At 33.1% G+C, this 23120-nt stretch overlaps 3 protein-coding genes and 1 pseudogene across 3 annotated transcripts; 2 read left to right on the top strand and 2 right to left on the bottom strand.

Annotated features, from left to right (window-relative positions):
* Positions 1-1475: 1475 nt before the first annotated feature.
* On the bottom strand, positions 1476-7524 carry LOC105765512 (ethylene-response factor C3-like; annotated as a pseudogene).
* Positions 7525-16328: 8804 nt separating this feature from the next.
* On the top strand, positions 16329-16736 carry LOC105771776 (ethylene-responsive transcription factor ERF098). The gene has a single exon (XM_012593172.2). It carries the CDS (start codon positions 16329-16331, stop codon positions 16734-16736), a length of 408 nt encoding a protein of 135 aa, XP_012448626.2.
* Positions 16737-18862: 2126 nt separating this feature from the next.
* On the bottom strand, positions 18863-19785 carry LOC105771769 (ethylene-response factor C3). The gene has a single exon (XM_012593167.2). The coding sequence runs from the start codon at positions 19689-19691 to the stop codon at positions 19020-19022; it is 672 nt and encodes a 223-aa protein (XP_012448621.1). The 5' UTR covers positions 19692-19785; the 3' UTR covers positions 18863-19019.
* A 2825-nt stretch (positions 19786-22610) lies between these two features.
* On the top strand, positions 22611-22949 carry LOC105765499 (ethylene-responsive transcription factor ERF098). The gene has a single exon (XM_012584637.1). The coding sequence runs from the start codon at positions 22611-22613 to the stop codon at positions 22947-22949; it is 339 nt and encodes a 112-aa protein (XP_012440091.1).
* Positions 22950-23120: the final 171 nt, after the last annotated feature.

The following is a 23120-nucleotide window of genomic DNA, read 5'->3' on the forward strand; positions in this document are numbered from 1 at the left end:
ACACATGCATCTATTCCTGAATTATATATTCAACTACAAAATAATGTCACATACCTAGGACGAGGACAAAAAGAAGAACAAATAATAAAACTTTTGTTTTTGCCAAGTTCATCTTGAATATGCAATTTATAGTACTGTTAAATTTTAATGAGTTTCCTTTGATAAAAATTTCAAAAAAATCCTAATTCATTGCCATAACAACATGCTGGTGCATTTATTTTCCAAATTTACTACTCTTGAAAGCATGTGAAACGTAAAATCAACATTTCTATCTCTAAGTCAATGAATTTGAATAAATAGGATTTTTTTTTAAGAGCTTGGAATTAATTGGAGAGTGAATCAAATAGAAGATTCTATGGCTAATTGAGTTTGGCCGTTATTTTCTGGGAACAATAATCAGCAAAAATTAATAGTCATAATTGCAATTTGGGCAATTTAGCTTTCGAGAAATAAATGAGTTCATGAAAGAAAGCAGCAATCTAAGATTGAAGTTGGTACTTTCATTTTGGGATACACTTGTGAGTTGGAGCTATTGACTGGGGAAAGAGTTGAAAGAGCGGTAGAGGAGACGGTGGTGTTCTGGTCTCCCTCGAAGCCTTTTGTCCAAGTAAATTTTGATGCAGGTTTCTACAAGGAGTTGGAGGCAGCAAGTATGGGTATTGTCATTAGAAATATCACTGGTCAGATAATGGGAGCAGCTTGCCTATGGAATAGACATGTACCAAACGCATCGGCGGTAGAGGTGTTGGTTGTTACCCAGGCTCTTAGATTCGCATAGGAGTTGGGACCTTGGGCAGTGGAGATTGAGGGGGATTTCTTGGTGGTTATAACGAAGCTCCGAGTGACATGCATTGATTGATCGGAAATTAGTAACCACATATGGAAAGCGAAACAGATTGTGCTTGATTTTGAGAGATGTAAATTTCAGCATATCAAGAGAGGGGCAATTGGGTTATTCACTTGTTGGCCAAAGAGGGGTTTTGCCGAAAACGTGATGTCTGGTGAGATGGTGATTTAGGGACTGGTGGAGGAGGAGGAATAATTCGCTCTTCAGGTCAATTGAGGTCCATCGATATGGTGACAAAAGAGGCTAAAAAATTCAAGTATAGCTAACAGGAAGTTTGCTTTTCAATATAGTTTTGGGTATCTAAAACGGAATATAACATGTGGTGTGGGTAGTGTTAACAAATCATCAATGAATCTTAATTACATGTGCAACATAGGCATTTATTTTGCGAATTAAATTTGATAACGCCAATTTAGGAATTTTAAATTGCAAAGTGTGATGGTTTAACTTATTTGAACTGTACGAGCCCATTTTGCCCGGGCCCAGTGCCAAAAAACAAAAAATAATAACAGCCCAAATCAGACCAGCCCAATTCAAACCCAACAGCCCACAAAATGAAAAGACCCTAGCCCACAAATTCAGCAGGTTTTAGCCAAGGGGAAACCCTAGGTGCGCCGCACCTAGGTCTTCAGCCTCCAGCGCCGCTCCACCTGCGCCACACGCCACCGTCGCCGCTCGCCAATCGCCAGCCTGACACCTGCAAACAGAGAACAACACGCAATAGCAAAGAAAGAGAAGACAACAAATAAACAAACAAAATAGTGACAGTAGACAAAAAACGAAAACACAAATGAAAAAAGACAAAAGAAATGATGAAAAACCAAAATCTCACCCTTGTATTTTTTCTGGACATTTTACGAACATCTGAAATAAAAGAAAAAAGGTTGCTGTTCTTCGCTTTTTTTTTTTCAATCGATTATTATTACTATTTTTTATCATTCTTTTCTTTTTAAATCTAATTTTTTTTAAAAACTATAAAAAAGAAATAAAAAGGGAGAAGAAAGGTTACCTGAATCGACCTGTAGCCTCGCCTTCGGTATCCTTTCGCCGTCGTTGGATTCGAACTCGGGGGAGGGCCAAGGACCTTTTTTTTCTCTCCTATTTCTCGCTTCAAGGACTCGACCTTTGAACGCGCTTCAAAGTGCTGGTCGAAGAGGCGTCTTCGAGCGACGCCGGCCACCAAACACGGTAGCGCTACAGCGACGATGGGGGCCGTTTTCTGGAAAAGTTTTTTTAAATTTTTTTTGGTTTAAATAGCAAATACAAAACGGCGCCGTTTTGCAACTGGTGGTCAGGTGCCAAAACGACGTCGTTTTGGCCCTGACCTGGGCGCGCGACCCGACCCGCCAGGGGATCCGCGTGTTTTTGCTTGGAGGGGCTATTTTCATGTTCAGCCCCTCCGATTTTACGCATTAATGCAATCCGGCCCTCAATTATTTTACATTTTCGCCCCTAAAATTTTCGGCCTATTTCATTTTGGTCCGCGCTTAAACATTGCGCTTTGGCCTAGAAAGATTGCCCAGTTGGTCCCTCATGCCTTAAGCGCGCTACATTTCAGCCCCGAACCCAACTTTATTACTTATTTTTGAATTTGGCGCCAAGTTTTAGCCCAATTTCAATTTGATCCTCGGCCTATTAAACCTCAAATTTTTATTTTATGTATTTTAAAAAAAAAAAAGAGAAAATCAGTTTTATCTAATATTTTATTTAATATTATTTATTTATTTATTTATTTTCAATTTTTTGGTCAACTTACATTATTTCATATTTTATTTATTATTATTATTTTTATATTGGTTTGTGTATTTTACTCTTGTCATTATTATTACTTTATCATTTCATTATTTATTTTTTGTCATCTTTAATAATTTCAAAATTTAGATTTATTATTATGGTTATATTGTCATTGGCATAATTGTTCTTGTTAATGCATGTTAATATTGGAATTTATTAGAACCAACAATATGTGTATTCTTTGATGCATAGCATGTTACGATTGTTTTAAACGTGTTTCGCATTATTGTTGTTAGACGTGTACGACCCCTTTTAAAAAAAATAATTTCTTTTTGAATGTCATCAAAATGAGTATTCTATTTTCAAATATTCCATTAATATTCATTCAAATTCAGAGTAAGACAATATTTTGCGTTTGGAAATTCGAGAAAACGTGCCCTAACTTGTTCGGTTTCGATTTCTCGTTCGACCAAATAGCCGAATATCCTTTCAAAATTTCAAAGTAAGGCAATATTTCGCGTTTGGAAATTCGAGAAAACGTGCCCTAACGTGCTGGGTTTCGATTTCTCGTTCGACCAAATAGCCAAATATTCTTTTAAACTTTCAAAGTAAGACAATATTTTGGTTTGAAAATTCGAGAAAACGTGTCCTAACGTGCTGGGTTTCTATTTCTCGTTCGACCAAATAGCAAAATATCCCTTTTAAACTTTCAAAGTAAGGCAATATTTTGCGTTTGGAAATTCAAGAGAATGTGCCCTAACGTGCTGGGTTTCAATTTCTCGTTCGACCAAATAGCCAAATATCCTATTAAATCTAAATCCATCTTATTCGAGTTTTTTTTTAATACAAGGATCGTATTTTTAAGATTTTTCAAAGTTTCCAATCTTTGACATTAAGACATGAACTAATCAACTAGGTACCAATTTTTGGGCGTTACGAGGGTGCTAATCCTTCCTCGTATGTAACCGACTCCCGAATCCATTTTTCTGAATTTCGTGGACCAAAATCGTTGTTTTATTAAAATTAAATAGTTGATTAAAAACAACCACTTTTCAAGGTGATCTGATCACACCTTATAAAAAAGGATTAGTGGTAACTCCCGTTTTCGTTTTCGTTTTCAAAATCCAAGTCGACCCTGTTTTATCAAAAAAAATGGTGTCAACATGAATGATATAATTGGATTTGAATTGAATTAATTATTTTTTAATGTTGTAAAACATGACATAAGGGATGATCACCGTAAACGTAGAGCCGCCGCCCGCCGAAGGAAAAAAAAAGCCTCATCAGAAACAGCTCTCGTGCATGCACCCTCACAAAATTTAGTTCCGAAAACCATAAAACTAGTTATTTTACTACTCTATTCATACACCAGTTTTCAGATATGTTATTGGTGAGCTGATTTTTATAATTAAAGTGGACTAAATCGAAACTTTTGTTCCTCACCTGAGATTTCAAGGATGTGTGAGGAAGTTTCATAACACCCCCGCCCCCCCCCCCCCAAAAAAAAAAAAATACAAATTCCAAGCGCCAAGTATGACCCTCCCCATAGCTTTATTCACATGGCACATGCATTTGGGGGGCCAAATACAATGACCACAATCCATGTCATATATATATAACCCTATCCATGTTCTTCTTGATTCACAGACTTGAGAAATTGAAAGAAAATGGAAGCATCCCAAAGAGGGAAGAGGAAAATGAAGAATGAGATGGAAACTGGGGGAGTTCGATACAGGGGAATCCGCAGGCGACCATGGGGAAAGTTTGCAGCCGAGATTCGTGATCCGACGAGGAATGGGACACGGCTATGGCTCGGAACTTTCGAGACGGTTGAGGAGGCTGCTAGGGCTTATGACAGGGCTGCTTTTGCTTTCCGGGGTCAGTCGGCTATTCTCAACTTCCCAAACGAGTTCCAATGTCAGAATCCAAGCTTTCCAGCCTCGTCATCTTGTAATTCAGTTGGAAGAGTAAATCCCCAAAGAGGAGGAAGTGAAGTAATTGAATTTGAGTACTTGGATAACAAGTTGTTAGAGGACCTTCTTGAAACGCAACAAAACATGCATGGTCTATAAAGCAAATCAAAACTTTGAGTTACAAGTGTATTACATTGCATTCATTAATTAACCTTGGAAAGAATAATAGTTGTTGCAATATTTTCTTTCTTTTAAAATCTTTAACTCAGACTGCATTTGTATTCAAAACGTATTTTACATGAATTTCATATTTTTGTAATTTTGAACTTAAAATTGAAAGTTGGGTGTTGAATCTTTTCTTCAAGTTTTGGGGATTAAATTGGATTTTTGCTTTGAAAATTCTTATCGTATGTCTAATGTTCATGTTAGGTCTAGTTTAGTAATACTTTTAAAAAGTGATTTTGAAAAGCCAAAAAATTAAGCTAAAATCAGTTTATTTAGCACAAGTTTTCTTTCAAAAATGTTTTTTTTAAGCACTACTTAACAAGCTCTTAATCTAAGTTCGATCAGCTCGTTTAAATTCAAGTACTTGCCATATAAAAAATTATTGATTAATTTATGTATTTATTTAGCATTTATATTTATTAAAAATAGTTTTTTTTATATATTTTGATTATTTTATGTTAGGATGGCAATGGCGGGTGGATATTGCTAAATCCATTACCGCTTTCCATTATGAATATATAATATTGAAAACCACTACTACCTTAATGGATGTTAGATGCATCCATCCTCACTTCATCCCGTGCTACTTTCAATTTTAATTTTTGCCACTTATGTTTAAATTTTTAAATTTTTTAAAGTAAAATAAATATTGAAATATAATTTTATATAGTTAAGTGGGTTAAGACGAGGCAAACAATTACTCTAATCGTTTCATACCAAGTATCCAAAACAAAAAAATTCACTCTGCATCCACTTTTCAAACAACAAAATCCAATCCAATCGAAGCAGATTGATTCGGAATCCACTGGGTGGTTCTGGTTTTATCATCCCTATTTTTAAGGGGGGGTTAAGGTAACTTTTTAATGGTGTTAGTAGGTAGTAGTACCCTATTGACATTACATAAAAAAAAGAAGAGGAAAGCGAATGATAAAAACTATTGGGGTCCGGTGGGTTGTAAATTGCATTTATATTGTTATCTTGTCCAACTCCATGCTTAGGCACATCTCCTGCTTCCCCTTTAATCTTTAAATGCAGTTTGTGCAACACTATTAACATCATCTAGTACCAATCTGCATATATCCAAAGGCGTTGACCGAATAATTAAAGATGAAAGACATTGGCATTAGCAACTTTGGCAGATGATCCGCAAGCTTATTGGCCTCAATAAAAATGTGCTTGAACCTGACTTGCAAATCTCTATCGCACAGCCTTTGAACTTCCTACAGTGTATGTCGATCTGCAAGGCCATTGTTGTGACTAGCAGTTGATTCTGTAACTCGAATGAATGGTCTTAATCAAAGGCATATTTGAGCCTCCAAGATGCCAAGCATCAATCGGAAGCACATTATAAATGATCTTGTTGTAGTAGTATTATCTTCACAATGGATTAGAATTCTTCAGGAGCCTTCTGTAAACCTAGTCCACAAATCCTTCAACTGCACCTATAAACTCGGGCATAGAACGGGAAGCCCTTGGTTTAATCCCTCATTTTTTTTCTATTGAAGTTATATTATCCATTTTTGAGTAAAATTTAAAAATATTTAATTATTTTATTCAAGTTAAAAAAATAATAACCCAAAAATTTATAAAATATTATACCTTTTATCAATAAAATATAATATGGGCTAGATTCAAGAGTTTACTTAACCACTGCTATTATATAAATCGATTTAACTATTAATTCGTTAAGATGTCGACGCAGATATATAAAATTATAAAAAAAACATGTAAAATTAATTAATATTACATAAATATAAATTTGATAACTCCTTATCATATATAATATAAGCTAGATTTGAAGTTTTATATAATCAGATTAAACTATTAATTTATTAAGGTGTTATATAAATACATTATTGTGGAATAAGTGAGGGAACTAGTTTAAAAAAAAGAAAAAGAAAAGAGGGATGTGAACATAAGAGGTGAAATTATTGTACATTTCCATGATGTGTGACAAGAGACCCAATACGAGATGAGATGAAGTAAGGAAGAAGATTGAAGAGTGTGCTTAAAATCAATCACCTCACCAAAGCAATGAAATTGATAAGAGAAAAGAAGATATGAAATGGGATTAAAGTACCCAAAGCAACCAAGGAGCTCTACTGTCACTCACATGAACTTATTGACAGTTGTTCTAAGTAATCAGCTCCCAAATCTTCAAAGACCAGCAAGTTTTGTTGTTTCCTTAATGCCGCGTCCTTTGGCTTGATTTTCTTATTCTTGGATCTTTTCCTCAATGAATACCGGTTCTTGAGATCCACCACAGGGGACCAACCCTTGTCTTCATCACATCGATACTTGAGTTCCTTAAGCGATGCCTTGACAGCTTCAATGGGGAAATTGAGAGTAGCCAATGGTCCTCTCATTGAAAATGCGGCTTGGTCGTAAGCTTAAGCAGCTGCTTCAGCGCTGTCGAATGTACCAAGCCAAACCCTGGAACCACGTCTGGTTGAATCCCTAATCTCAGCAGCAAATTTGCCCCATGGCCGTTTCCTCACCCCTCTGTAACTCTTCACTTCCTGAGCAAACCGCTTCCTTCTTAACGCCATCGATGGAGTTGTTGCTACACTCTGACGATGCTTTACCCTTTTCTTCTTCTTCATCACCCAATAAGTCCATCCAAGCCGTTTCTTGGGAGATATTGAACTTGAGAAGGAGCTCATCCCACTCACAGCTACTGGAAAACGCCTCCTCCGATCCAAACGCTGATAAATCTGCATTATTTGAGTATTGAAACAACCAAGACTCCTCCCCCATAACTGGGTGATATTTTGCCCAGCTTGGTGTTTTTTCCTCCTTGACGAGTCACAAACTAGGTTTTTTCTCGCAAGATTTGAAGTATGGCATCCTCTATATATACCAGAATTTAGCAGATGTGAACACACTTAAATTAAGAAACTATCACACAAATATTTTATATACATTAGATTATTTCACACAAAAACTTTATTTTTATTTTTAAGAAAAATTATTTAACAATAGTAGAAATTTTGTATATTAAATCTTTAATTTTAAATTATTTTATTTAAAGATGATATAAATAATAAAATTATTAAACTACAAAAGTATCATTAGAATAATATTAGTTATCATTTAGAGTATACTAATTGTCTTCCAATTGAGTTCAGGTTATCATATAAAAACAATGTATATTAAAATTTTTTACGACTTAGTTAATATCCAATTAATTTATACATCAATACAATAAAATTTTTATAATAAAGTAATGAGATATACATTATCTAAACTAAAGTTTATATTTCATTAATAACGAAGAATTTTAATTATTTAGAAGCCCTAAAATAACTATCAATATCTATGATTATAGAAAATTTGCTATTAAGAAATGTTTAAATTATAAATTAATAAATGGTTAAATTGCACTTTGCCCTTTTAAAATAATTTCTTTTAATAAGTGTTTTATAAAATAATAAAATTATATTTTAACCACTCAAAATTTATAATTCAATTCCTCCAACTTAAAAGATTTCTGAATTCACCCCTGATACATAATATGATAAATTATGTTTGGCTCCAAAGGTTATTAATTTGATTTCTTTTGCATTTGGTCACTCTAAAGATTTTTAATTATTTCACATGAAAGGTTGATTTATTTCTCTCTTTTAACACTAAAATATGTTATATGAAAAATATTAAATTTTAGTGTTTTTAGTATTCAATACTTTCTGTCGTTTAAATTTAGTTCTTCACGTATTAAATTGTTTAATTTATATAACAAAGGGACTAATTAAATAATTTAATTGAAGTTATAACTAAATATGACATCAGATCAATTACTTTAAATGAATATTTAAAGGGTTTTTTCAGTTTTTTTTAAATTTATTTTTATAGAATTCTTAAATGTTGAAATTTGTTAATTAAGGTTACTAAAAGAATATCTGCTTAGTGCAATGATAAAATTCATTGTATTTTTAAAGATTAAATTCAAATTTTCATTCACCGAACATAACATTATTTGAAAATATAATTACGAATTCTAAAAGGTTTAATATTCGTAAGAAAAGAATATGATTGACATCATTTTTGTCGTAATTAGGTATCTATCGTCGACAACAAGTGACTAATTATCCTTTTTTTAAAAGATATTTGGGATTGCTGAATCACAATGAAATAAATATATAAAGCAATGGAGTCATCATAGTATTTTTGAACTTTTCCGAAACAAGAAGAAGAGTGATCATTGTATTATTTAAGGGTCTAGATCTAATAGACGCTTTCTATATTTTCTCTTTTTCTTTTTTCGATGAAATTTATATGTGATGCACAAAAAATCCTATACAGCTGTGCAATTCTATCTTTTTTCTTTCTTATTATTTTTTAGTTATTTTTTAGCTATTCTTCTCGTCTCATTACGTGAGCTAGAAGAACATTTTATTATGTTATATCATTAGGTAACGATCCATTAACCGCTAATTCTTTTTATAAGGCACAAACAAAAAAATTTATTCTAGAAGCGAAAAAACTACAAAAATTTTACGAAAACCTCACAAGAATTTATGTAAAAATAACAGACAAACCCCTATAAATTATATCTGGAAATGCGAAAAGAAATGTTTACAAATAACCATAAAATGTAATCTAATTTTCATAAAGATAATTTAAACTTCCGATCACATATTTAAGAGATAACATGAGTAACCACTAGATAATTACACATTACTAATATGAAAAAAACATAGAGAAGAATAAGATGACGTACGGCGGCGGGGTTGAAACATATGGACCCATAAGTGCACAAAGAATGATGCTTTCTTACCAAAGTGGAAGCCACTTGTTAGTGTAATAATGTAATTAATTTCCTCTCAACGAGGAAAGTGGTTTGAAAAACGACATTAAATCATTTTTATATTATTACTTTAAACTATAAAATCTACTTTCATCTTAATTTATATAACTCATATTTGACTTGAAAAAGTAATTTTTTTGTTGCTTTAATTTTCATATGGTTAGCCGATAAGTGATGAAAGGTTAAAACTAAGTTTTCTAGTTTTTAGAGTTATAATTAAATTAGCAGATTTTGTAAATATTGAGAGTTAAATTTATTGATTTTTTAGAATCGAACTAAAATGATAAATTTTGTAAATATTGAGGGTTAAATTTGTTAAATTTTTTTATATTTAGGATCAAATTATTAAAATATGTAAACATTAGAAGGCTAATTTTGGTACTAAACCAATAGAAAAAGTCGACATCAATTAGTGACTAAGATATTTAATTTGAATAGTTTAGTGACTAAATTGAAATAAATTAATAGTTGAACTACTAAAATAAAATAAATGACATAGTTCGTGACCATTTTTATAATTTACCCATAAAAATAATTTTCAGCATGGATTAAATGTTCCACCTCATAAATTTAAGTTTAATTTACACATCTCAATACGTATAAGAACTAATTTAATCATTTTTTCGATAAAAAGACCGAAATAGAATTGTCTCTAAATATAACAGCTTACCTTCATTGAACTGGACAGGAAAATTATGTTACGTGTCAAGAGCGTGGTCACGTGTGAAGGTGAACAATGGTGTGCCGACCACCGTATGTTGACACAGTCCATGCCAATTTCACAATTTATAATTCAGTCCAAACAAGGTAATAAGAATTATGCCCCACAAGACAAAGGACTCCAATATTCAGGTTTGTAGTAAATGGTCACTTCCTAGGTTACAACATAATATATGTATATTTTAATCACCCAAAGTTATTTCTTATTTAATTAAGTCCTGCATCAGGACTTGACTGCCTCACATATCCATAAAAAAACAAAGAAGGGAAGTAGCTTTTGGCATATCCCATTATTATACCGTTCACGCGCCGCCGTCATCATCTCTGACGACCAACTAGGGCAACTGTCTTTTTCTTTCCTTTTTTTTTTGGTTCAGTAATTCAGCGGTGATGCCGACTCGTTGGTGATGTAATTGCTGAGTAAGTGGGGATCGGTTGGGCTGCCCGCCGGCCGGCTGGGTAAACTATATTTCAATTATTTAGGGCAAGGGTGCAGGAACCAGTGTTCCAACGTAGCTTCGTTTGAATAACAGCTAGGAGCTTAGCTAATCCATCCATTAAAAAAAAAAAAAAACCAAGTCATTTCCTTATCATATTAATTATAATTTATCCGAGGAGGGATTATATGAAACATATATGTTATCTTTTTCCAGTAGTTTTATATCACATCAGTAATTTTATCCTTAATTTCAGGATTTTATTTTGAATTTGATTCTTTTCAAGATGAAACGTGGTGTCACTATTTCATACAATCTTTTTCCTAATTTATACTCTCAATAAAATTAAAAATTTTGATTTAATCATTCTAAAAGGGCTTAATATATTATTTCATACTCAAGTTTGATATTTTTCTTTAAGTATGATATCTAGGTTTTTTTATTTGTCCAAGTTGGTATTTATATTTAACAAAAGTTATATATTTTAATATCTAAAGGTAACAATATTAAATTTTTAGGATTTAATTTGCGTGTACGAGTTGATTTGATGAAAGTTACTTACTAATATTATTAAGCTTGAAATTTTCAAATATATAAAAAAACAATTACATGTGTGCACATTTTTTAATAATATGTTAATGGGTTGATGTACTTTACAAGCGACGGATGATACATGGTGAGATTCTTATCATTGGTGTGGTGATGAACGTTGACGGGATAAATATCTAGCACAATTCCATTGAAACAACATAGAGGGGACAAAACATATAACAGTTGCCTCCCCTCCCCTCCCTTAGGATGTTATCTTTGAAAAGATCCGTTTCCCCATCGATGGTTCTGCATCGACACCACCCACGTTCGGTGGCTCCTCTTCGTGATCTGGCTAAAGAGTATCTCAGTGGTACAAAACTTAAAGCAGTCGCCGTCAGGAGCTTGATCATCTTTTCCATGCGTACATGGCCCACGGTGATAATCTGTGCAACATCCCTCACCAGCCACTCCCATAACGTCTGTAAATTCAAATGCAATAACTATTATTTTCCCTTTCATGATGACTAGGAATACATACACATGCATCTATTATTTTCCATTCTAAGATGAAAGCATTGATGTGGGTAAGGGCGGTGTATAATGAAGTAATTTTAACTGAAAGTTCTTGGTGGTGCTGTCCTTTAAAATGCAGGTCTCATAACAAAACTTAAAGTGCTTGGAGATGAGTTGGAGGTTTCCTCCAAGGGGTTGGCTGAAATTTAATGTATGCGGGGTAGTGTTCGAGGACAAGGCTGGAGGTGGAGGGGTATTGAGAGATGAAGATAGAGTGGCGCGGGCATTATTCTCGAGTCCAACCAAGACAAAAAAAAATACTGAATTGGCAGAATTGAAGTCAATTGGAGTCACGCTTGAGTTATATGAAGGTATGGGATGGGCATCATGTTGTCCATTATTGATTGAAGTTGGCTCCAATGTGGTATTTAAATAGCTTTCAGAAACAGAGTCAAGACCAGGAAAATTACATTATTTTTTTGTTGAAATTGAGAGAAAATCATATCTGTCATTTGGGAAAGTAAAAAAACATGGAGAACGAAATGGCTTTTGCACTGGCAATGGCAGGGGTTAAACGTTCGGGTACCTTTAAAGCATGGTGGTGAGAGTAATGAAAAGAATAGGAGTATTGGTCTTTGTTTGATTAATTATTTTATTTCTGCTGTTATGTATGCAGTTTAGGGGATTTTGCGGAATTGGTTTTATTGGCTTTGGTAGAGTTTATTGTATGATGCAAGTTTTTGAGATTGGAATGGCTTGGATTCTCGATGGCCTTTTTTTTTTTTTTTGGTAATCAAAATGCATCAAATTAAAAAATAAATTAAATTAACATGTTTATACAATGTTGCCCACAAATTAATGTCACATACCTACAGATAGGACGAGGAAAAGAAAAAGAACAAATAAAAAAAACTTCTGTTTTTGCCAAGTTAATCTTGAATATGCAATTTATAGTAGTGTTAAATTTTAACAAGTTTCCATTTTCAAAAATCCCAATTCATTGCCATAACTACATGCTGGTGCATTTATTTTCCAAATTTACTACTCTTGAAAGCATCTGAAACGCAAAATCAACATTTCTGGCTCTAAGTTAATGAATTTGAATAAATAAAAATTTTAAAATAAGCCTTTTGTTTGAAGACATATATTTTCAAGAATACAGCTCCAGATGTGGTGAAGACTCTGAAACCAATATATATGCAAGCCGTGATTATCCACTTACCTTGTAGGTATGGCAAGAATCTGGAATTAATTGGAGTGTAAAACCCCATATCCGGCCTAGACATTCGTACGTGAAAAATATTGATATCTAATTTTGATGAAAAACTAACTTTTAGCGAATAAGAAATCAATTTGAATAAGTCTTTGAAAAACATACCAATTTTCGAAAACACATCTTTAATAGTTTTACTAAAATCAAATCCAATTTACTCAAAACGTTTGCGAGTTAAGACACTTTAGTATTTTTTGACAAAATTTTGGCAGCGGACACATTGTAACAATTTAGTCTTTATTACCTTTAGTAGTCTTGTTCCAAATACTGGTTAAAAACTAAAACTTTAACAAAACAATTACCGAAATAAATCCAAATGTCCAAAACAAGATTAAAATGTCCAAAGTCCTTAAAAGTCCAAAAATATAAAGTACGTAACATACAAAACCCAAAAAGTGTGAAACCCGAGCTCCAATGTCTTCGTTCAATCCTAAGTCTAAGGATCACCTGAAACGAAATATACAAAAGCATGAGCTTTAAGTCCAATGTGTGATTTGGCCCACAAATTTTAGTATAAATAAATATATATCAAAACGTGACATAGCATAACAGAATTCAAATCAGAGTATATCTTTTAATATTTCATATTGTATTAGATTTCAAGCTAACTTATATCTTATCATATCATATCGAATCAAAACATATCATATCATGTCCTATTCTCATCCGCTACACATCATCTCCGACTAGCTAATTACCGCAAATAAGACTACAAGAGTCTATCCATCCAATCACACCAATTTGTGGCGGTGTGCCACTCATAAATATGCAACTGAGCAACCAAACATAAATTTGCGGTCTAACCGCTATAATTGCAGTAAAAACTGTCATAGAATACTTCCTTCATATATTATAACCCACACACAAACATAAGCATACTCGTAAACATAATCATAAAATCAACTTATACATATTATAAATCACATGTCATGCTTACACATATATTTTTCAACGGATTATTGTATGGCATATGGTTACTACAACATAATCTACTTAACATACCTCCTAAGCTTACCCATATATGTTTACGTGTTAAAACTTACACTTTTCCGAGCTCAAATTATGCCTATAGGCCCAATTTTCTAGTCCCTTAAATGACCCCTAATTGGGCCCTAAAATTGGCCAAAAAGGCCCACACGACCCATAAAGCTAACCCATATGGCCCACACAGCCTACCTACACTAGCTGCAATATTTCACAGGGTTGTGTGCTCCCACGACCAAGCCACACGGGTTGCAAAAACACACATGGTTGTATGGCGCTGGGTAATTTCAAAAGCAACTCTTGTTTCACATTTTCTCGAGTTTCAAGCGATAAATCGAATTAGTTTCAAGCACCTAGTTACTGATGTGAATATCCACACAACCCGGTTGAACAAAAAGTGAAAATAGGGATTTGGTCAAAAAATAAATTAAAATAAAATACTTAAAAGATTTAATTTGATCCAAATCCCACCCACCAGAATTCTTTTAGAATTTAAATTAAACTCAATAACTAGCAAGAGCCTAAGCAAAAATATTCCACATTTGCACACCACAAGATTCAAACATAGGACTAAATGATAAGCTGAAGCCTTACCACTAAACTAGTAAGCTCATTCTATCACAATTCAATGAGAAATATATGATAAGCCCTAAGGCTCAAGCTTAACATAAAACCAAAATAAATAGGAAAGAATTCAAAACATGGTAATCTAACTCAAAACCTTAAGCAAACATTCATGGCACCTAACCACCAAACCAAAATTATTTAACATAATTGCTCAACTTAAAACAAAAAATTTGGGGAAGTTACATGGAGGTTGACTCAAACAGAGGACTCTATGATTAATTAGGTTCGACAATTAATTTTTGGGAGCAATAACCAGCAAAAATTAGTAGTCATAATTGCAATCTGGACTATTTAGCTTTCGAGAATTAAATTAGTGCATGAAGACAAGAACCAATCTAAGATTGAAGTTGTTACTTTCATTTTGGGATATGCTTGTGAGTTGGAACTGTTGACTGGGAAAAGAATTGAACAAGCGACAAGGAGACACTGGTGTGGTGGTCTCCCTCTAGGCCTTTTGTCCGAGTAACTTTTGATGTAAGTTTCTTCAATGAGTTGGAGGCAACGAGTACGGGGATCATCATTAGAAATAGCATTGGTTTGATAATGGGAGCAGCTTGCCTATGGAATAGATATGTATCGAATGCTTTGGCATGGAGATGTTGGCTAGTACTCAGGCTCTCAAATTCGCACAAGAGTTGGGATTTTGGGCAATGGAGGTTGAGGGGGATTCCTTGGTGGTTATAATGAAGCTTCGAGTGACATACATTGATTGATCGGAAATTAGTAACCACATATGGAAAGTGAAACAGATTGTGCATGGTTTTGAGAGATGTAAACTTTAGCATATCAAGAGAGGGGGCAATCGGGTTGCTCACTTGTTGGCCAAAGAGGGGTTTCACCGGAAACGTGATGTCTGGTGAGTGGAGGATGGCCCAACGGTGATTTAGGGTCTGGTGGAGGAGGAGGGACACTCCACTCTACAAATCAGTTGAGGTCCATTGATACGGTGACAGAGGAGGCTAGAAGATTCGATCATACGTAGCAGTGTCAAATTGCTTCAGATCAGAGCGATTCAATGTCAGCTTTGGGCATCTAAATTAATATATGACATGTGTGGGTTGTGTTCACATATCATCAAATCTTATTTTTTTTTTTGAAACACATCAAATCTTAATTACATGTTAATTTCCAAAGTGTAATGGTTTAACTTATTTGAATGATATAATTGGATTTGAATTGAATTGATTATTTTTTAATGTTCTGAAACATGACATAAGGGGTGATCACAATATACTATGAAATTTAAAAATTAACATGAATTTGTTCTACTTGCAGGTCCAAAAGGAGAAACCAATCCGCTCACCGTCAACGTAGAGCCGCCGCCCGCCGAAGGAAAAAAAAAACCCTCGTCAGAAAAAGCTCTCATGCATGCACCCTCACAAAATTTAGTTCCGAAAAACATAAAACTAGTTATTTTACTACTCTATTCATGCACCAGTTTTCAGATATCGTATTGGTGAGCTGATTTTTATAATTAAAGTGGACTAAATCGAAACTTTTGTTCCTCATCCGAGATTTCAAGGATGTGTGAGGAAGTTTCATAACCAAAAAAAAAAAAAACATACAAATTCCAAGCGCGAAGTATGACCCACCCCATAGCTTTATTCACATGGCACATGCATTTGGGGGGCCAAATACAATGACCACAATCCATGTCATATATATATAACCCTATCCATGTTCTTCTTGATTCACAGACTTGAGAAATTGAAACAAAATGGAAGCATCCCAAAGAGGGAAGAGGAAAATGAAGAATGAGATGGAGACTGGGGGAGTTCGATACAGGGGAATCCGCAGGCGACCATGGGGAAAGTTTGCAGCCGAGATTCGTGATCCGACGAGGAATGGGACACGGCTATGGCTCGGAACTTTCGAGACGGTTGAGGAGGCTGCTAGGGCTTATGACAGGGCTGCTTTTGCTTTCCGGGGTCACTCGGCTATTCTCAACTTCCCAAACGAGTTCCAATGTCAGAATCCAAGCTTTCCAGCCTCTTCATCTTGTAATTCAGTTGGAAGAGTAAATCCCCAAAGAGGAGGAGGAAGTGAAGTAATTGAATTTGAGTACTTGGATAACAAGTTGTTAGAGGACCTTCTTGAAGCGCAACAAAACATGCATGGTCTATAAAGCAAATCAAAACTTTGAGTTACAAGTTTATTACATTCCATTCATTAATTAACCTTGGAAAGAATAATAGTTGTTGCAATATTTTCTTTCTTTTAAAATCTTTAACTCAGACTGCATTTGTATTCAAAACGTATTTTACATGAATTTCATATTTTTGTAATTTTGAAATTAAAATTCAAAGTTGGGTGTTGAATCTTTTCTTCAAGTTTTGGGGTTTTGGGGATTAAATTGGATTTTTGCTTTGAAAATTCTTATCGTATGTCCAATGTTCATAATTAAAATTATTAATTTTAGATTTATGAGACTGTGCACTAAGTGTTAGGTCTAGTTTAATAATACTTTTAAAAGTGTTTTTAAAAGTCAAAATTTTAGTTTAAATCAGTTTATTTAACATAAGATTTCTTCCAAAAGTACTTTTTTTAACCACTACTTAACAAGTCCTTAATCTAAGTTCGATCACCTCATTTAAATTTAAGTACTTGCAATATAAAAATTATTGATTAATTTATGTATTTATTTAGCATTTATATTTATTAGAAATAATTTTATATATTTTGATTATTTTATGTAAGGATGGCAATGGTGGGTGGATATTGCTAAATCCATTACTGCTTTCCATTATGAATATATAATATTAATGAAAACCACTACTACCTTAATGGATGTTAGATGCATCCATTCTCACCTCACCCCGTGCTACTTTCAATTTTAATTTTTGCTACTTATGTTTAAATTTTTAAATTTTTTTAAAGTAAAATAAATATTTAAATATAATTTTATATAGTGAAGTGGGTCAAGACGGGGCAAACAATTACTGTAATCGTTTCATACCAACTATCCAAAAAAAAAAAAAATTACCCTGCATCCACTTTTCAAACAACAAAATCCAATTGAAGCATATTGATTCAGAATCCACTGGGTGATTCGAGCTTTACCATCCCTATTTTTAAAGGAGGGTTTTTAAGGTAACTTTTTAAGGGTGTTAGTAGTAGGTAGTAGTACCCTATTGACATTACATAAAAAAAAGAAGAGGAAAACGAATGATAAAAACTATTGGGGTCCGGTGGCTTGTAAATTGCATTTATATTGTTATCTTATCCAATTCCATGCTCAGGCACATCTCCTGCTTCCCCTTTCATCTTTAAATGCAGTTTGTGCAACACTATTAACATCATCTAGTAACAATCTGCATATATCCAAAGGGGTTGAGCGAATAACTAAAGATGAAAGACATTGGCATTAGCAACTTTGGCGGATTATCCGCAACCTTATTGGCCTCTATAAAAATGTGCTTGAACCTGACTTGCAAATCTCTATCGCACAGCCTTTAAACTTCCTTCAGTGTATGTCGATCTTCAAGGCAATTGCTGTGACTAGTAGTTCATACTAAAGCAGTTGATTCTATAACTCAAATGAAGGGTCTTAATCAAAAGCATACTTGAGCCTCCAAGATGCCAAGCATCGGTCGGGAGCATATTATAAATGATCTTGTTGTAGCAGTATTATCTGCAAAATGGATTAGAATTTTTCAGGAGCCGTTTGTAAACCTAGTCCACAAATCCTTCAACTTGCTATAAACTCGGGCGTAGAACGGGAAGCCCTTGGTTTAATCCCTCATTTTTTTTTTATTGAAGTTATATTATCTATTTTTGAGTAAATTAAAAAATATTTAATTATTTTATTCAAGTTAAAAAAAGATAACAACTCAAAAAATTATAAAAGATTATATCTTTTTATCAATATAATATAATACAGGCTAGATTCAAAGGTTTATTTGACAACTGTTATTATATAAATCGATTCAACTATTAATTCGTTAAGATGTCATCACAGGCATATAAAATTATAAGAAAAATACGTGCAAAATTAATTAATATTACATAAATACAAATATGATAACTCTTTATCATATATAATATAGGTTAGATTTGAAGTTTTACCTGTTCAATGCTATTATATAATCAGATTAAACTATTAATTTGTTAAGCTGTCAGTAAGCTGTTTATAAGATTATAAAAATACATTATTGTGCAATAAGTGAAGGAAGCAGTTAAAAAAAGAAAAAGAAAATGAAGAGGGATGTGAACATAGAAGGTGAAATTATTGTATATTTCCATGATGTGCGAGTTGTTTCAACTTTACATGAGATGAGATGATGAAATAAGGAAGAAGATTGAAGAGTGTGCTTAAATCAATCACCCCCACCAAAGCAATGAAATTGACAAGAGAAAAGAAGATATGAAATGGGATTAAAGTACCCAAAACAACAAAGGAGCTGTACTTTCAATCACATGAACTTGTTAACAGTTGTTCTAAGTAATCAGCTCCCAAATCTTCAAAGACCAATAAGTTTTGCTGTTGCCTTAATGCGGCGTCGTTTGGCTTGATTTTCTTGTTCTTGGATCTTTTCCTCAATGAATACCGGTTCTTGAGATCCACCACAGGGGACCAACCCTTGTCTTCATCACATGGACCCTTGAGTTCCTTAAGCGATGCCTTGACAGCTTCAATGGGGAAATTGAGAGTAGCCAATGGCCCTCTCATTGAAAATGCGGCTTGGTCGTAAGCTAAAGCAGCTGCTTCAGCGCTGTCGAATGTACCAAGCCAAACCCTGGCACCGCGTCTGGTTGAATCCCTAATCTCAGCAGCAAATTTGCCCCATGGCCGTTTCCTCACCCCTCTGTAACTCTTCACTTCCTTGGGTTCTTCTGCGCAAATCTCTTCCTCCTTTACACCATCGATGGAGTTGTTGCTACACTCTGACGATACTTTACCCCTTTCTTCTTCTTCTTCTTCTTCATCATCACCCAATAAGTCCATCCAAGCCGTTTCTTGGGAGATATTGAAGTTGAGAAGAAGCTCATCCCACTCACAGCTACTGGAAAACGCCTCCTCCGATCCAAACCATGATGAATCTGCATTCTTTGAGTATTGAAGCAACCAAGAATCCTCCATATCTGGGTGACTTCTTTTTTTGCCCAGCTTTTCTTTTAGTACTCTCGCATTGAAGACTCACAAATTAGGTTTTGTCTTGCACAAAATTTGAAGTACGGACACCCTCTATTTATACCTGAATTCTTCAGATGTGATCATAGACAAATTACGAAACTACTATATATCGACAGTTTGTCTACGGTCAGTCGACTAATAACCAACAAATTTAATTCTTTAGAAGCCTGTATAATTTTACATATTATTTGTATTATATTAGTATGTATATAATTTTGAATTTAGGGAAAATATTATTAAAAAGGATTTTATCTTAATATTATTTTCAAGGTGAGTTTGGACGGACCGTAGGATGCGTTTATATTACTTTTTATCTTACGCTACAGTATTTAATTTCACAGCTATCGTTGTTTTTACACTAACCGCCGTCCTCAATCCGAATAAGACTAAGTTCATACTATAAAACGAATTAGAACAATTATTGTCTTACCCAAAAATATTTTACTTATCCTAGTCCATAAGGCCTTTAATTTTTTATTTTATTTTATAATTGATAAATTAAAACAATTTTACAATTAAATCTTTCGTGTTAATAATAACATTTTCTTTAATATTAAATCGTTTAATTTTATAATAAAGAGATTAATTTATTTTTTATCAAACTTACCAAATTATTTAATCGATTCAACCAACTCATACAAAAGGGTATTCAAAGATTGGATTTTTTAAAAAGAAAATTATTTTTATATAATTTTAAAATGTTGATTAACGAAGTGATAAGATTTAAATTAGTAAAATAATATGTGAATGTATATCGTTAATGCAACAAATTCATAGTTTTATAATAACCAAGTAAAAGGAACATAGAAGAATAAGATGACGTACGGCGGCGGAGTGTGGAAGCCACTTGTTAGTATGATATGTGTAATTAATTTCTCTTATCATGGTCGGGTTACCAGTCTAAATTTGAAAGCTCGTCCGAAAAATGTGATAGTTTAAATAAGAATGTAATTTTAAAAATTGGATTTAAAAAAAAATAAGGCTCATTTTTTAAACCGACTGAATCTCGGGTAAGATTCCGAGCTTAACCTAGCCCAAAAAAAATAAGGCTCATTTTAACTCTTTCTATTTACAAATTCTGTCAATTTAGTCTTCAAATACATCATCATAAATCAAAATTATAAACACATAAAAAAACAAAACCCTATAAAAATTAAGTATAACTGCAGCTTTGCTTAAAGTTAAAATTTTATCTTTTTATTAAAAAAAAAGTATCAAAATGGGTCTTTATGATTTTTTTCTTTTTCAATTCAACCCTTCGAAATTGACTGAATGAATCTTTAAATTATAATTTTATCAGATTCAATCTGTGGATCTAACTTTTTAAACATTTCTAAATTGCAATCTATACTTTGATATTAATAGCAAAATGGGACTTGACAACTACTATGTTCGAGCAGATAGGGGCATAACTAGGGGTGGCAACGGTCCTGGCTCCCCTTTAAAATTTTTAAAATTTTAAATTAGTAAATATAAAATTACACTTTTACCTCCTTAAAAATGATAAATTTTAATTTAATCTTTTAAAAATTATAAAGATATAGACTATTAAAATATTAAAATTACATTTATACTATAATAATTATAATTTAATTTCAACTCCTAAAAAATATTTTCTGATTTCGCCCTGATCTGGTAATATGGTTATATATATAGAGAGAGGAGACAATCTTATTCAAATTTGGTCGGTTTGTGAAATAATATATAATTGTTTCTCTTTGGGCGTTGAGCTCACATTGGACCTTTCTTTATTGAAGTTTGATTCAAAGTGTATGAACATCGGATTATTTTAGCCCCAATTATTGTTCAAAAGGCTTGGCTTGGTCCATGATTGAAGTTTGAACATATGCATAAATTTAGATCTGATAAATGTATTTTATTTTTGATTCAATTATATACATTAAATTTTGATTTTGATTCAAATGTATATATAAAACTTTGATTTTGATTCAATTGTATACATACGGGCGTATCTAGGGAGTCTGGCAGGGGCCCAACCCTCCTTAAAATAGAAAATTTTCTATTTAAGTCCTTTAAAATTTTTAAAATTTTAAATTAATAAAAAAATTGCACTTTGACCCCCCTAAAACTGATAAAAAATTAATTTAATCTTTTAAATTTTAAAAAATATAGGATATTCAAATGGTGAAATTGCATTTTTACTATCGTAAAAATTACGATTTAATTTTTGCTTCACCCCTATGTATACATTTAAAGAAATAAATAAATCAACTTAATTTTATATTATATAAATATACTTATTTATGTATGTAATACGCAAACAGAAAATGGTATTTTATCGATAACAATACTAATAGTTTATGAAACTCATGGCTCTCATGCATGCACCCTCACACAATTTGTAGATTCCCACCAATGGCAAAGTCAGTGGGAATTGGCAGGGGCCCCGGTCTCTTTAAAATGAAAATTTATTCATTTAAGCTCCTTTATAATTTATACAATTTTAAATTAGGAATAGTAAAGTTGCACTTTACCTTCCAAAATGATAAAATTTTGATTTAATCTTTTAAAAATTATAAAGACATAGGTTATTAAGATAGTGAAATCACATTTTTACTGTTGTAAAAATAAATAAACTAATTATTTTACTACTTCATTCATACACAGTTCTCATACGTGGTCTTGGTTAGCTGATTTTATAATTAACGTGGACTAAATCGAATTTTTATTCTAAGGGCACATGCATTTGGGGGGACAAATACAATGACCACAATCCATGTCATATATAAATATAACCCTATCCATCTGCACTTTCTAATGTTCTTCTTGATTCATAGACTTGAAATTGAAACAAAATGGAAGCATCCCAAAGAGGGAAGAGGAAAATGAAGAATGAGATGGAAAATGGGGGAGTTCAATACAGGGGAATCCGCAGGCGACCATGGGGAAAGTTCGCAGCCGAGGTTCGTGATCCGACGAGGAATAAGGACACGGCTATGGCTCGGAACTTTCAAGACGGTTGAAGAGGCTGCTAGGGCTTATGACAGGGCTGCTTTTGCTTTCCGGGGTCACTCGGCTATTCTCAACTTCCCAAACGAGTTCCAATGTCAGAATCCAAGCTTTCCAGCCTCTTCATCTTGTACTTCAGTTGGAAGAGTAAATCCCCAAAGAGGAGGAGCAAGTGAAGTAATTGAATTGGAGTACTTGGATCTGTATGTATATTTTGTTTGGATTAGTGATTAGAAAAACTTTACTCGGAAAATTAAAAAAAATTTGAATTTTGATTAATCAAATCGAGTTATTTGAGTTATTCGAGTTTTGAATGAACTCAAATAAATAATTTAGTTTTATGAGTTTAAGTCAAGTTGAGATTTTACAATTCGAATAAACTAAATTATAAATTGGTGTAAATAC

Source organism: Gossypium raimondii, chromosome 7 (assembly GCF_025698545.1).
Source record: "Gossypium raimondii isolate GPD5lz chromosome 7, ASM2569854v1, whole genome shotgun sequence".
Classification (NCBI taxonomy): Eukaryota; Viridiplantae; Streptophyta; class Magnoliopsida; order Malvales; family Malvaceae; genus Gossypium; species Gossypium raimondii.